We start from the raw sequence: 11,278 nt of genomic DNA, 5'->3' as shown, positions 1-11,278 counted from the left end.
CACCAAGGCCGACCGGCTCCCGCACCTCGGCCACACACCTGCCCTGCGAACTCCCAGTGGCACGTTAGCGCGTCCTCTTCCTGAAATGCCGTCCCTTCGGAGCGGGAGTGGTTCAGTACGGGGGGTGACAGGGTGACGCGGCCGCCCTCGGTAACCCCAGAAATAAGCGGGAGCACGCTGTGCACGGCCTTGCGGCCTTTCCTCTCGCGTGTTTCTGATCTCGTGTGTGTGCAGAATACGACGGGAGTTACGTTGCGTGTTGTTGCACATGAACTTTTTCTCCTCATTGTTTATCACGAGCATCGCTCTCTATTTGGCAACTTGAACTGTCCATGAACTTGTCTGTGTTAAACATCCTTTGGTAGCATCATTTCTAATGACCAGATATTATTCCAGCCTTTGGCAGCACTGTAACTCTTGTGAACATTTGGTGTTTTTCTCTGTTTTTCACTAATGTACATAACTCTGAATTTAATATGTCACATGCAGATAAAAATTTTTTTTATGTATTTGCTCCCCGAAGCTTCGTGTATTGGGAATTTTAATTGAATATGACATCCCTTAGATACAAAGGGTATTTAGAGTATTCTAAGTTTTGCTCCATAATCTTTGAAAGGTTTTTAAGTTGCATTTCAGTTGGACAGTTCACTAAATGGTGTTTTTTGAGGAAAAATAACCTGTTGCTGAGATGTGTGGTTCAATAAAACAGTTTACGCAGCGGTGTATGTTGAAGTTCAAGTTAGCGTGGGTTAGTCCAATTTAAGGCTCGTCAGTTTGGGTCTGTGTTGCGTATTCCTTTCTTTTTAAAACAGGAAGGAGGCAGGACAGTCTCTCCCCATCTTCACCTCCAGAGCTGCTAAAGCCCAGCACGAGCCAGGAGTCAGTATCCTCTGCGACATTTCCCACGCAGAGACAGGAAACCCTTGATCTAGCAGGTTCTGTGCGTTAGGCTCCAGGATGCAGGCAGATTAGGCATTGTTTATGGATTTTTTTTTTTTTTTGGTGGGGACCCAGTGCTAGATGGCGAGACCCCAGAAGGTGAGAAGCCGACAGAGGGAGCAGCAGAAGACTCTTCAGCAAAGATGGAAGAGGAGGAGGAAGACGAGGAGGAAGAGGGCCTTCCTGGGTGTACTCTGTTTATTAAAAATCTCAACTTCGACACAACCGAGGAGACGCTGAAGGGAGTGAGTGGCAGCTCGGGGGTGCGGGTGGGAACCCCAGCCCGCTCCTGGTGTCACGGTGCTTGCTCTGCCTGTGGCATGCCTCGTGTTAGTGTGTGGCTTCACACCGCCACCACCACAGCTGTCCGGTAGACACCTCGCCCAGAGACCCGAGCGGTAGCCAGAGCAGCCTGGGGTCTGGGAAGGGCAGACACACACATAAGGGACCCGTTGGGATGTCTCAGGAGGCCCGCATCACATGAAAGCCACAGTCCTCGTTCGCATTGTATGTTTAGAAACGAAGCCCCTCGGTGTTTGCGGTGGCAGAGACAGCCACCGTCCTTCAAGACGCACCTGGGTCAATTGCAGGATCGGCCTGGAACTGCTGACGACATACATGGCCTTTCTTTTCTAGGTGTTCTCCAAAGTGGGCGTGGTGAAGAGCTGCTCAATTTCCAGGAAGAAGAACAAAGCAGGTAACACACCTGAAATCTCAGCCAGAAAGCCATGGTTCCGGCGGAAGCTGTGGCTTTGGGCAGGGGTTGGGTAACGGTAGCTCACACTGGCTTAGTTTGGAGGTCCCCTCATTCAGAAGTGTTGTCACCGCCAGACTCACTTGGCTTGCACAGAATGGTCCTTGTTTCTGTGTCCCTGGAGACCCCCGATTCCCACTGAATCTAGACTCTTTGCCAGCTTAGACTGTCAGAGACGGTTCGCGGCCGTGCGGTTAAGGGGCGGGCAAGGTTGACACAGTTCCCTAGCAGAAGCCTGTCCCTCCCTCCCTGCCTCCAGCACCTCTGTGCTCTGGAAATCTCCTAGGGAATAGCAAGAAATGATCCATCTAGAGCTTTCCCTCTTCCCTTCCAAGAGAAAGAGTCCAGAACGTCTGGAATGTTCCACAGAGTCATTAGCCACACTCTTCACTGACCCGTGGGCCCCTGGGCCATGCAGAGACCACTCTCACTCTCTCCATTTGACCTTGGGTGTTGTCCCAAGTGCCCTGGCCTTTGCTTTGTCTCGTCTCCAGCTCTGGCTTCCTGCAGATGACGGGCAGACCATATATCCTTGCTTTTTCATAGCTGTGCAGTCCCTGTCCCTTTAATTTGGTGGTATTTGTAGGGATGCCACATGAGTTCATCCACAGCTGTGTCCTGAGAGACAGATGAGCTGGTGGGTGCAGCACAGTGTGAGCAGGAGGGTGGTAGAGGGGAGCCCAGTGGGACAGGAGCCCAGCTCCACGTCAGCCCGAGGCTTGGAGGGTGGGGAGACAGCAGTCAGCGGACAGGAACGGGCTGTGCACGGAAGGGAGGAGGCGTGAGAGGGCCGGACCAGCTGAGCACCGGCCGGGAGTGTGGTCAAGAAGAGGCTGGAAATGCACCTAGAAAGACAGGCTGATTCCAAATCACAAAGTGGCTTTTGTGCCGCGTGGAGGAGTCTGGGCTTTTTCCCAGGAGGGGTGGGAAGCCACGGAGGATTTTAAACAGACCGTACGTAGCACAGGAGTTAAGGGAGCTCCTCGTGTTCGTTGGCGAGGGCTGCCCTAACAAAGCGCCACAGACTGGGGGGCTTAAACAGCAGGAAGTTACTGTCTCACGGTTCCGGAGCCTGGAGGTCCAAAGTCAAGGTGTCAGTGGGGCTATGAAGGACGGTTCTGCTCCAGGACCCTCCCCTTGGCCCGTAGGTGCCATCTTCGTGTTCGTGTGGTGTTCTCCTCGTATATACCTCTCCTGTGTTCAAATCCCTACCTCCTCCCGCCCCCCCCCTTTTTTTTTTGGTAAGGACACTACTTGGATTGGATTAGGGCCTCCCTAATGACCTGATTTTTAACTTGAAGACCTCTGTAAAGAGCCAGTCTCCAAATGAGGTCACATTCTGAGACACCAGGGATTTCAGTGCATGAGTTTGGGGGACACAGTTCAAGCTGTAACAGCCCTGCCTCCTGGAGCTGCAGGTCTGGTTTACGAGGAAGGCAGCTGAGTTCCAGGATGACGATAGGATGGCTCGTTCGTGGGGGGTTCAGGAAGGGAGGTGATCTCTGAAGTCCGGGAGGTGAGTCAGGCTGGCCTCGGTGTCTCCAGCTCTGTCCAGGCCTGTCCCTGCGGGTCCTAGGGTCGCCGTGCCCTCGTGCTGTGTGGCGCCCGCCTGTCACCCTCGGGAGCCCTCTTCAGCACCCTTTAGAAACAGTTACTTGGTCTTCAGTGTCGTGAGCAGCTCTCGAAACCTGCCCTCTCTTTTTCGAGAGCCTCCACGTGAGAGCCCTGTTCTCTGGGCTCGGCCGTCATGGTTCGGAGGGAGTCTAGCCGGGGTCTGCGTCGGTGAGGGTCGCGGCAGGAAACGGCACGCTCTGCTGGGCTTGCTCAAGAGACCTTTGAACAAAGGGGCGGGGTGGGCTGGGCTGAGGGGACCCGCGGGGGATGTCGAGGCAGGAGAATGCCTTCTCCCAGCTAAGCCCAGAGGGCCGTGGGGAAGGGAGCGGTGTGACCGGAGCCACAGGGGAAGGGCCGCCAGCGGGAGCTGGGGGTGTCGGTGGACGCCAGCACTGCCAGCACCCTGCCACAGCAGGGAGGGGGGCACGGGGCACCTGGAAGGAACCGGTGCCCCGATCTCTCTTCTCCACCAGTGTCAGGTCGGGGCTTCCCAGCGGGAAGCCAGAAGGCCAGGGGGCCCAGGTAGTGTGCTCCACGGAGGTCGGCCTCCCAGGGCCGGGGAAGGGCAGAGGGCGCCTCGGCACAGCGTCAGTGACGGGCGATGAACTTGACTTTCTATAATTGCCATTCACACAAGCTGACTGCACTTTCTAAGTATCCTACATACACAGACACCACTGATCCACAACCTTGCTTCTCTGAAGTGTTCAAACACTGCTGACGAACAAATATTTAAAGTCGCCACAGGGTGGCGCTGCCTGTCCGCCAGCAGCTCCCTCTGAGCCTCACTTCTGCCGCCCATAGAGCCATGCTTGGGCGACTCATGGGAGTTCTACCTGCAGTGGGCCCTTGTTCTGTGACACCTGGCTGTGAGTGGAGTGCAAGCAGGCAGGTCCCCACGGGAGAGACACAGTTCTCACAATACAGGAGACGCAAAGGTGGCGACACCCAGTCAAAGGTGGCAAACCTCGACCCATCAGACTTGAGCCATTCCTCTTTGAGTTCAACTCTGGGAAAAAAATAGAGGATAAAATTAGTAAGTCTGTGTGAAATGCTGGGGAGGAGGCGTGCACGTGTCGTGTCAAAAGGGCAAAGTGCAATTAGAGGTCTTATCTTTTTGTTCCCTATAAAAACTCTGCCCCCCATTACGTGTGTGTAGGAACCAGGTAGGTTTGAATAATGCCATCGCCCCCTTGCTCCCAACTTTTTGCCTGAAACCCAGGAACCAAATGCGATTGGCTGGTCAGAAGTGCTTGTAGTGAGGAAGCCTTTGATGCGGTTGCCTTTCCTGCATGTAATCGCCTTATGCATTACGTATGGGAGCAGGGACTGTCTAGGTATAGAGGTTTTGCCGCTTGTCATGGCCATGGTCATCTCTGTTATTTCCTTCTCCCTCCCAAAGGCGGGATTCTATTATGAAGTTAATTATCATGTCAGTCATCTGTTAATTAATCGTCAGCTGGGCCTCAGGTGGTGGCTCTATAACCTCCTTGGCTGATTCTTCAAGAAGACTAGTAATAAATGGCCAGCCAGGAGTTGGAGTCTTTTGGGGAGTGAGGAGGGGTTTGAAGGAAGGGTGGGAGGCAGAGGTCCTTGCACTTGGCCTTGCGCTCGCTCTTCTGCGCCCACCACTTGGGATGCTTCCCACCTCTCTCTCTTCCAGGAGTGATGCTGTCCATGGGGTTTGGGTTTGTGGAGTACAGGAAGCCAGAGCAGGCCCAGAAAGCCCTCAAGCAGCTCCAGGTAAGGTCAGGATTCTCAGCCGAGGTCCATGCAGGCACTTGGCGGGTGGTGGGTCTGGGCAGGGGGTGGGGCCGTCAACCCTCTGCAATCAAGCAGAAATGCGCTGAGTCCACACTTTCTCCAGCTCTCCTGGGGACCGTGGCTCAAGAAAATCAAGACCCTCCCTCCGCACTCATAGTCATTGCAGTGCGGTCACTCAGTCACAGCTCTTGACCGAGGGCCTGGTGTGTGCCAGGTGCCGCGCCAGTTCCGAGGGCGCTGGTGAAGTGGACCCCTGAATAAATACACTAGGTCACGAGAAATGCTTGGATGGACGAAGCAGGCGCCGTGATGGGGGAGGGCAACTTTAGATTACGTGGTCAGGGGAGCCTTCTCTGAGGAGGTGACACTTGAGCTGACGCCTGATTAGCAAGATGGAGTCAGCTACCCAAAGATCTGGGGGGAAGCAGTCTGGCAGGGTCGGAGTGTAGGTGGGCGGTGAGTGGGGCCACACCTGGCAGGCCTTTCAAGAACTGTGGAATTCAGCACGAAGGCACGAGATGCCATCGGAGGGCTTGGAGCACATTGGGGCAGGATCTGATTTCTGCTTCAGAGTGACACTTGAGCTGACGCCTGATTAGCAAGATGGAGTCAGCTACCCAAAGATCGGGGGGGAAGCAGTCTGGCAGGGTCAGAGTGGAGGTGGGTGGCGAGCGGGGCCACACCTGGCAGGCCTTTCAAGAACTGTGGAATTCAGCACGAAGGCACGAGATGCCATCGGAGGGCTTGGAGCACATTGGGCAGGATCTGATTTCTGCTTCAGAACTGTCTTTCCAACTGCTGTGCAGAGAATGTGGGTCATCAGCGGACAGGTGGGAGACCACCAAGTCATCCAGGCAGGAGAAGATGGCCTGGGCCAGGAGGGAGGCGGGACAGGCGGGAGAAGAGGGCTGAACTCAGTGTTTTGGGGACATAGACTCAAGGCCCTACACAGAAGAGGAAGGAGCAGGGCCCTGCTGATAGGCCCAGAGCACAGGGACAGGAGGGGAGCTGGGGCCGCAGGGAGCAGAATAGCCCGGGGTTTGCACCACCCCAAAGAGGGCCAGGCCTCAGCCTAAGACGGTGTCCCTAGCACCCAGCACACCCCATGTCCCCAGGCCTTTCGATGGCAGAGGACAAGGAACAGTGCCTTCTCACATGCTTTCTGTAGACCCACTTGCTCCCTGCTGTTGCTGGCCCGTCCCTCATTCTGTAGGAGTGTGACACAGAATAGGCCGGTGCTCATGGTCGTGCCTCTAGAACATGCTTCTCAACCCAGAATCCACGGAAAGGCTTCAGGGGTCCCAGGACCCTTGTAAACCGTCTTCAGAATTTCTCATGTCTCTGTGCACCATACAAAGGGGGCACAGGCCTGCCCAGCGTGAGGCCAGGCGGTATGAAGGTAAAGTAGCATGATTCGGGCCAAGTTCACGAGCCAGGGCCAAGTTCACAAGCCAGAGCAGGAAGGCTGCACACCAGCCCCAGGCACGGCTGGGCTGGACACAGTGGAAAGGGCACGCATACAGGGCCACCACCGTAGGGGGCTTCGTTTATTTATAGGGATCCTCCAGGTGGCTGACTCCCAGTCAAGGGAGAGGCCTTGGGTGTCAAAGAAAATATCAGTGGGTGCTTGGCCAACACAGTTGTTTTAGTAGAATTTTGGCCTCCTTCCCCTTGGCAGCCACTGACTGGCCTCGGCCAGTTACTGCCCCAGCAATGCCGATCTCTGGCTTTCATTTTGTCTGTTGCTGTGTTTTAAGAGACACGGGGAATCCGACTTTGCTATTGAGCTGGGTTTCAGCTCTGCACATTCAGTGGTCCACCTTTCTCTTCCGTATGAGCCAAGATTCTGTAAGATTCTACTTTTCACACGTACCGTGTTCTCTTCCTCCCTGTGTAAGTGCGTGTGTGCATCTTGCTGCAAGGAATTGTTTCTACAAAGCTGCGTGTGCTGTATTTTATGGGCAATTTAAGGAATTTCAAGGGTAATTTGCTAATACGCCCATTTGCCATAAGAAACCGACGTTAGAGCCTGGCTTTAGATGCAGCTCCACCGTGATTTCAATTTTTTTTTAAAGAACATAGAAACTAAACCGAACTCTCTGCAAGCCAGGCCAGAGGGGCTTACTTGGCCTGAAAATGCTTATGAACAATGGAAAATGCTGCGGCCCTAGCATGGCGTCAGGGTCGAGGCCCACTCGCGGCTCGAGGGGACGTTGGCGGGCTGGGACTCTGTGGCCACCCGCTGCTGCCTGGGCTCCGCGTGAGCCATTTCCGGGAAAAGCCATTCTCTGCCCTCGATTCCAGCCAGCCCCGCCCCCTGGGGACAGTCCCCCCTCCGAAGTTCCCTTTCCCTTCGCTCAGCTGAAGCTGCTCTGGTGCAAGGCCGGGGGTACCGGCGAGTTTCCGAGAGGACGGTGGGATAAGCTGTGTTGTTTTGTCTCTTAGGGTCACGTGGTGGACAGCCACAAGCTGGAAGTGAGGATCTCGGAACGAGCCACTAAGTGAGTCTTCAATGTCCCCTCTTTCCTCTGATTTGAGTCTGTCCTTTGGTCTGGTGCTGGTGCCTGGAGGGCTTCTCACGGCCCTTTAACGTCCTCACTGCTTGACCCCCTCTTCCTAATTAAGGTGGTGTCACACTTGCCACCTCCGACTCCGTTTCTCTGAGGGACTGAGACCCGGCCAGTACTTCGAGTCAATGTTTATTTAGTGCACGTATAATAAATAGGGACGCAGACAGGAGAAGCAAGCAAATCACACTCATCTCGGCCATATAAATGAACCAAGGAAGAGCTGATTCTTGCTGGCGCTTGGACCAGCCCAGAGCTATAAAACCTAGATGTCTCACTTGATGGGGCTTGCTTTCTTAGAGCTGGACAGCAGTGCCCAGAGATGGCCTCCACTTAATTAGAAAGAGATTCAGTAGGGGTTAGAGATGAGGACAGACCGGGGGGCCCGATGACCAGTCTGCTGAGATAGTGGGCTTTTTATTTTTTTCAAGTTTTAATTTTGCCCCGACATCATCTGTTTTTCCGTCTAAATAAACGAATACACTCGAGGCACTTTGAACAGTGCCCGGCACAGAACGCGTGCCCAGTGTAAGCCGTTCTTGTCATTGTCATGATCATCTACCTGACTCAGGTGATGAAATGACCACCCCTAACAGTCCTAGAGTTTGTTTAAGAGAGTTATTTGTTAGTTCTCAGCAACTTGGTCGTTTGTGGTGGTCATTGAGCAGAACAGCTGCCAGCGAGCTGACCTGGAACTGTGCCTTTTTCTTCTTCTCTCTTTTTGTTAATGCTACTTGGGAATCCAGCCTCAGCCACCTCGAGTGTGTTTCACCCGCCCCGGCCTGTGCCACGCTGAGCATCCTTAGCGAGAAGGCGCCATATGTCCAGGGGCCTTTAGAAGTCTAACGGGGGTTCCCGAGCTGTAGGAGTCCAGGCTCTGAGCCCCATAGCTTTTGCTTTGAACCTGGAAGCTGAGCGGCCTTGGGCAGGTGACCGTGCCTGGAAAGCAAAAGGTGATGGCTGGAAGTCGCACATAAATTGTCGAGCATATACCAGGCATACGAGCACTCAGCCCGCAGTGGTGATTTTTCTTTGCAGTCCCCTGTCTCCAGGGGGTCAATTCCTAGCCAGTGTTTATATAGTCACTTCTTAATTTAAAAAAAAAAAAAATTACAGAAAACCAGCTGTGCACCAGACACTCTCTCCAGGTGCCAGGAATGGAATCTCTTTGTGGAGTTTACATTCTTAGGTTACAGTATTCGAGAGAACCCTCTGCAGTGATGGAAAGGTTCTAGAATGTTCTACAGCTGGCCGTCCAGTATGGCAGCCACTTGCTCCATTTGGCATTTGAGCACTTGAAATGTGGCAGCCGTGTTATTTATCTTCCGCTACATATCAAAGTACCCCCCACACACTCGGTGATCTTAAAATGGCAGACGTTACCTCACAATCTCTGTGGGTCAGGCGTGCAAGAGCAGCTTCGCCGGCTAGTTCTTTCTCATAGTCCTCTCGAGGTTGCACTCAGGAAGGTGGCCGGGGCTGCAGCCTCGTCTGAAGGCTTAAGTGGGGTCAGACGGATCCACCCCCAAGATGGCCCACTTACGTGGCTGTTGGCGGAGGCCACGGTTCCTCCCCACGTGGCCTCTCCCTAGGGTCGTAGGTGTCCTTAGGCAGGCCAGCCCATTTCCCCCAGAGCGAGCACATGGCCCGAGAGGGAGCAAGGAGGGGACGCGTCGTCGCTCGTGACCTCATCTCAGAGGCCACACAGCATTGCTTCTGCTGTCTTCTGCTGGTCACACAGCGTGTCCCACACACTACACGAGGGCATGGATACTAAGAAGCAGGGGTCCCCGGGGACCGTCTTAGAGGCCAGCTGCCCCACGGGCGAGGAACTGGATTTTGAATTTGTTCCATCTTAGATTTGACTGACCACCTGTGGCTAGTGGCTGCCATATTAAACAGCACAACCCTAGAGGACAGACAGTGACGAGAAACACGATTAGATGTGTCGTAGGCTGTGGGATAGCAGTGAACTCTATGAAGGAACATAAAGCCTGGGGATTACTGTTTTCGTGGAGATAGTTAGGGGAGGCCTCTGAGGAGACGTAGTGCAGACTTAAAGGAACTGAGTCGTAGAGACACTCGTTATAGTAATAGCTGCCATCTATTGGATGTTTATCACACAGCGGGCACCGTGCAGCATTTGACACATCCTCTCTCATTCAATCCTCAGATGATGGGGTTGGCACTATCATTAGGCCCATTCTATAGTTGAGGAAACTGAGGCCCAGAGAGGCCAGGTAACCTGCCTAGATCATACAGATCCTAAGTGGCTGGCTGGGCGTTCTCTCTAATTGTTAACTCAGCCGTGCCCTTGACCTCCCCCGCTTCGATTGAGCAGGTTTTCTTGGGGGAGCAGGGGGACAGGAAAGGTAGGATTGTCTTAGGGATGGCCGTGGACCTCAGCCTGAGAGTTTCCCCTCTCACCCCAGCCCATGTCCATGGTTACAAACTGGATGATGCTCCTTGGGTGAGTGATGAAAGGTCGCGGACAAGGCCTTTGAACCAGCCAAGGTCTTTTTGTGTCTGGAGAGAGACAGGGGAGACTAGATTTGGTGAGAAAGCAGCATCGCCCTCATTGAGGTTCTTTTCTTAAGTCCTCGATAGCCCCTGTGTCTCCCACATGAAGGGCAGGAGACACCCAAGGGTGGGATGTGTTGACTGGACATCCACAGCTGTTTCGCGAATCCAGCTGTGGTCCGCATCCCCCTGGGGAGGCTGCCTTCCTCCCCGCTCATCTCAGCCTCGTCCACACTAACTCCTTAAATCCCTCACCTGAGCGGAAGACAAGCGTTGACTTTTGTGGGGTTTGGGGTGGGTCAGTGTAGGGCAGCGGCAGCTGACGCCCTGAGTGACCTGAACCCTCTCCCTAACCCCCAGGCCAGCCCTGACATCCACTCGGAAGAAGCAGGTTGCCAGAAAGCAGACAACCTCCAAGATTCTTGTGCGGAACATCCCCTTCCAGGCTGACAGGCGGGAGATCCGCGAGCTCTTCAGGTAAGAAGGGCCAGTCCGGTCCAGTGGACGGCGCGTGGGTGGAGGACCGCCGGGTCCTTGGGGAAGTCGGCCTTCGGGCTTTTGGTGGCTCCGCTGAAGGTTAGCACAGTGGTCTTTCAAAGGTCATCTTTTGGCCGCCTTTGATTCATCTCCCTCGATCTCAGGCTCCGCTCTCTAGAGCACTGTGCAGAAAAAAGTCGGAACAGCCAGGCCTCCCCTCCAGAGGCAAGACGAGACAGGGCAGTCAGTCTGCTTCATCCCCATCAGCTCTACCCGTGATCCGTCTGAAATTTCTACCTCCCAAGTCACTCCTTTGGTTAAAGCCAGGGCTTCTCCACCTTGGTGGCACATTCAAACCACTGGTGACTTAAACACACCTCTGCTCAGGCCCCACCCCCGGCAAGTTGGAGTCCCTTGGTTAGGGCTGGGGCCCAGACATTGGTATTTTGATCAGAGCTCCCCAGGAGATTCTGATGTCCAGCCAGGTTGAGGAGCACTGGTCTACATGGCTGTCTATGGAGAGCCCCTTTCAAAACGAGGATGAGTCACCGGCATAAATAATGCAATCCAACAGCTAGCATGAGGTGGATAACTCAGCGGTGTCAGGGGCCACGCTGAGAGGGGGCCGGGAGGAGCGGCCGGT

General features: G+C 54.3%; 1 protein-coding gene across 2 annotated transcripts in view; it reads left to right on the top strand.

Moving 5' to 3' along the window:
* RBM19 (RNA binding motif protein 19) overlaps positions 1-11,278 on the top strand; it is a 112,093-nt gene that overhangs the window by 27,632 nt on the left and 73,183 nt on the right. The window contains exons 17-21 of one of the 2 annotated variants that reach the window (XM_006908581.3): positions 1,015-1,184; positions 1,576-1,636; positions 4,971-5,050; positions 7,517-7,572; positions 10,519-10,635. In XM_006908581.3, the coding sequence (XP_006908643.1) occupies positions 1,015-1,184; positions 1,576-1,636; positions 4,971-5,050; positions 7,517-7,572; positions 10,519-10,635 (484 nt within the window). Of the gene's footprint in view, positions 1-1,002; positions 1,185-1,575; positions 1,637-4,970; positions 5,051-7,516; positions 7,573-10,518; positions 10,636-11,278 lie in introns of both variants that reach the window. The other variant, XM_025044482.1, reaches the window with a different exon arrangement.

Source organism: Pteropus alecto, unplaced genomic scaffold, assembly GCF_000325575.1.
Source record: "Pteropus alecto unplaced genomic scaffold, ASM32557v1 scaffold113, whole genome shotgun sequence".
Lineage (NCBI taxonomy): Eukaryota > Metazoa > Chordata > Mammalia > Chiroptera > Pteropodidae > Pteropus > Pteropus alecto.
The sequence above is the reverse complement of the archived record's forward strand: the minus strand, read 5'-3'. Positions and strand labels throughout refer to the sequence as shown.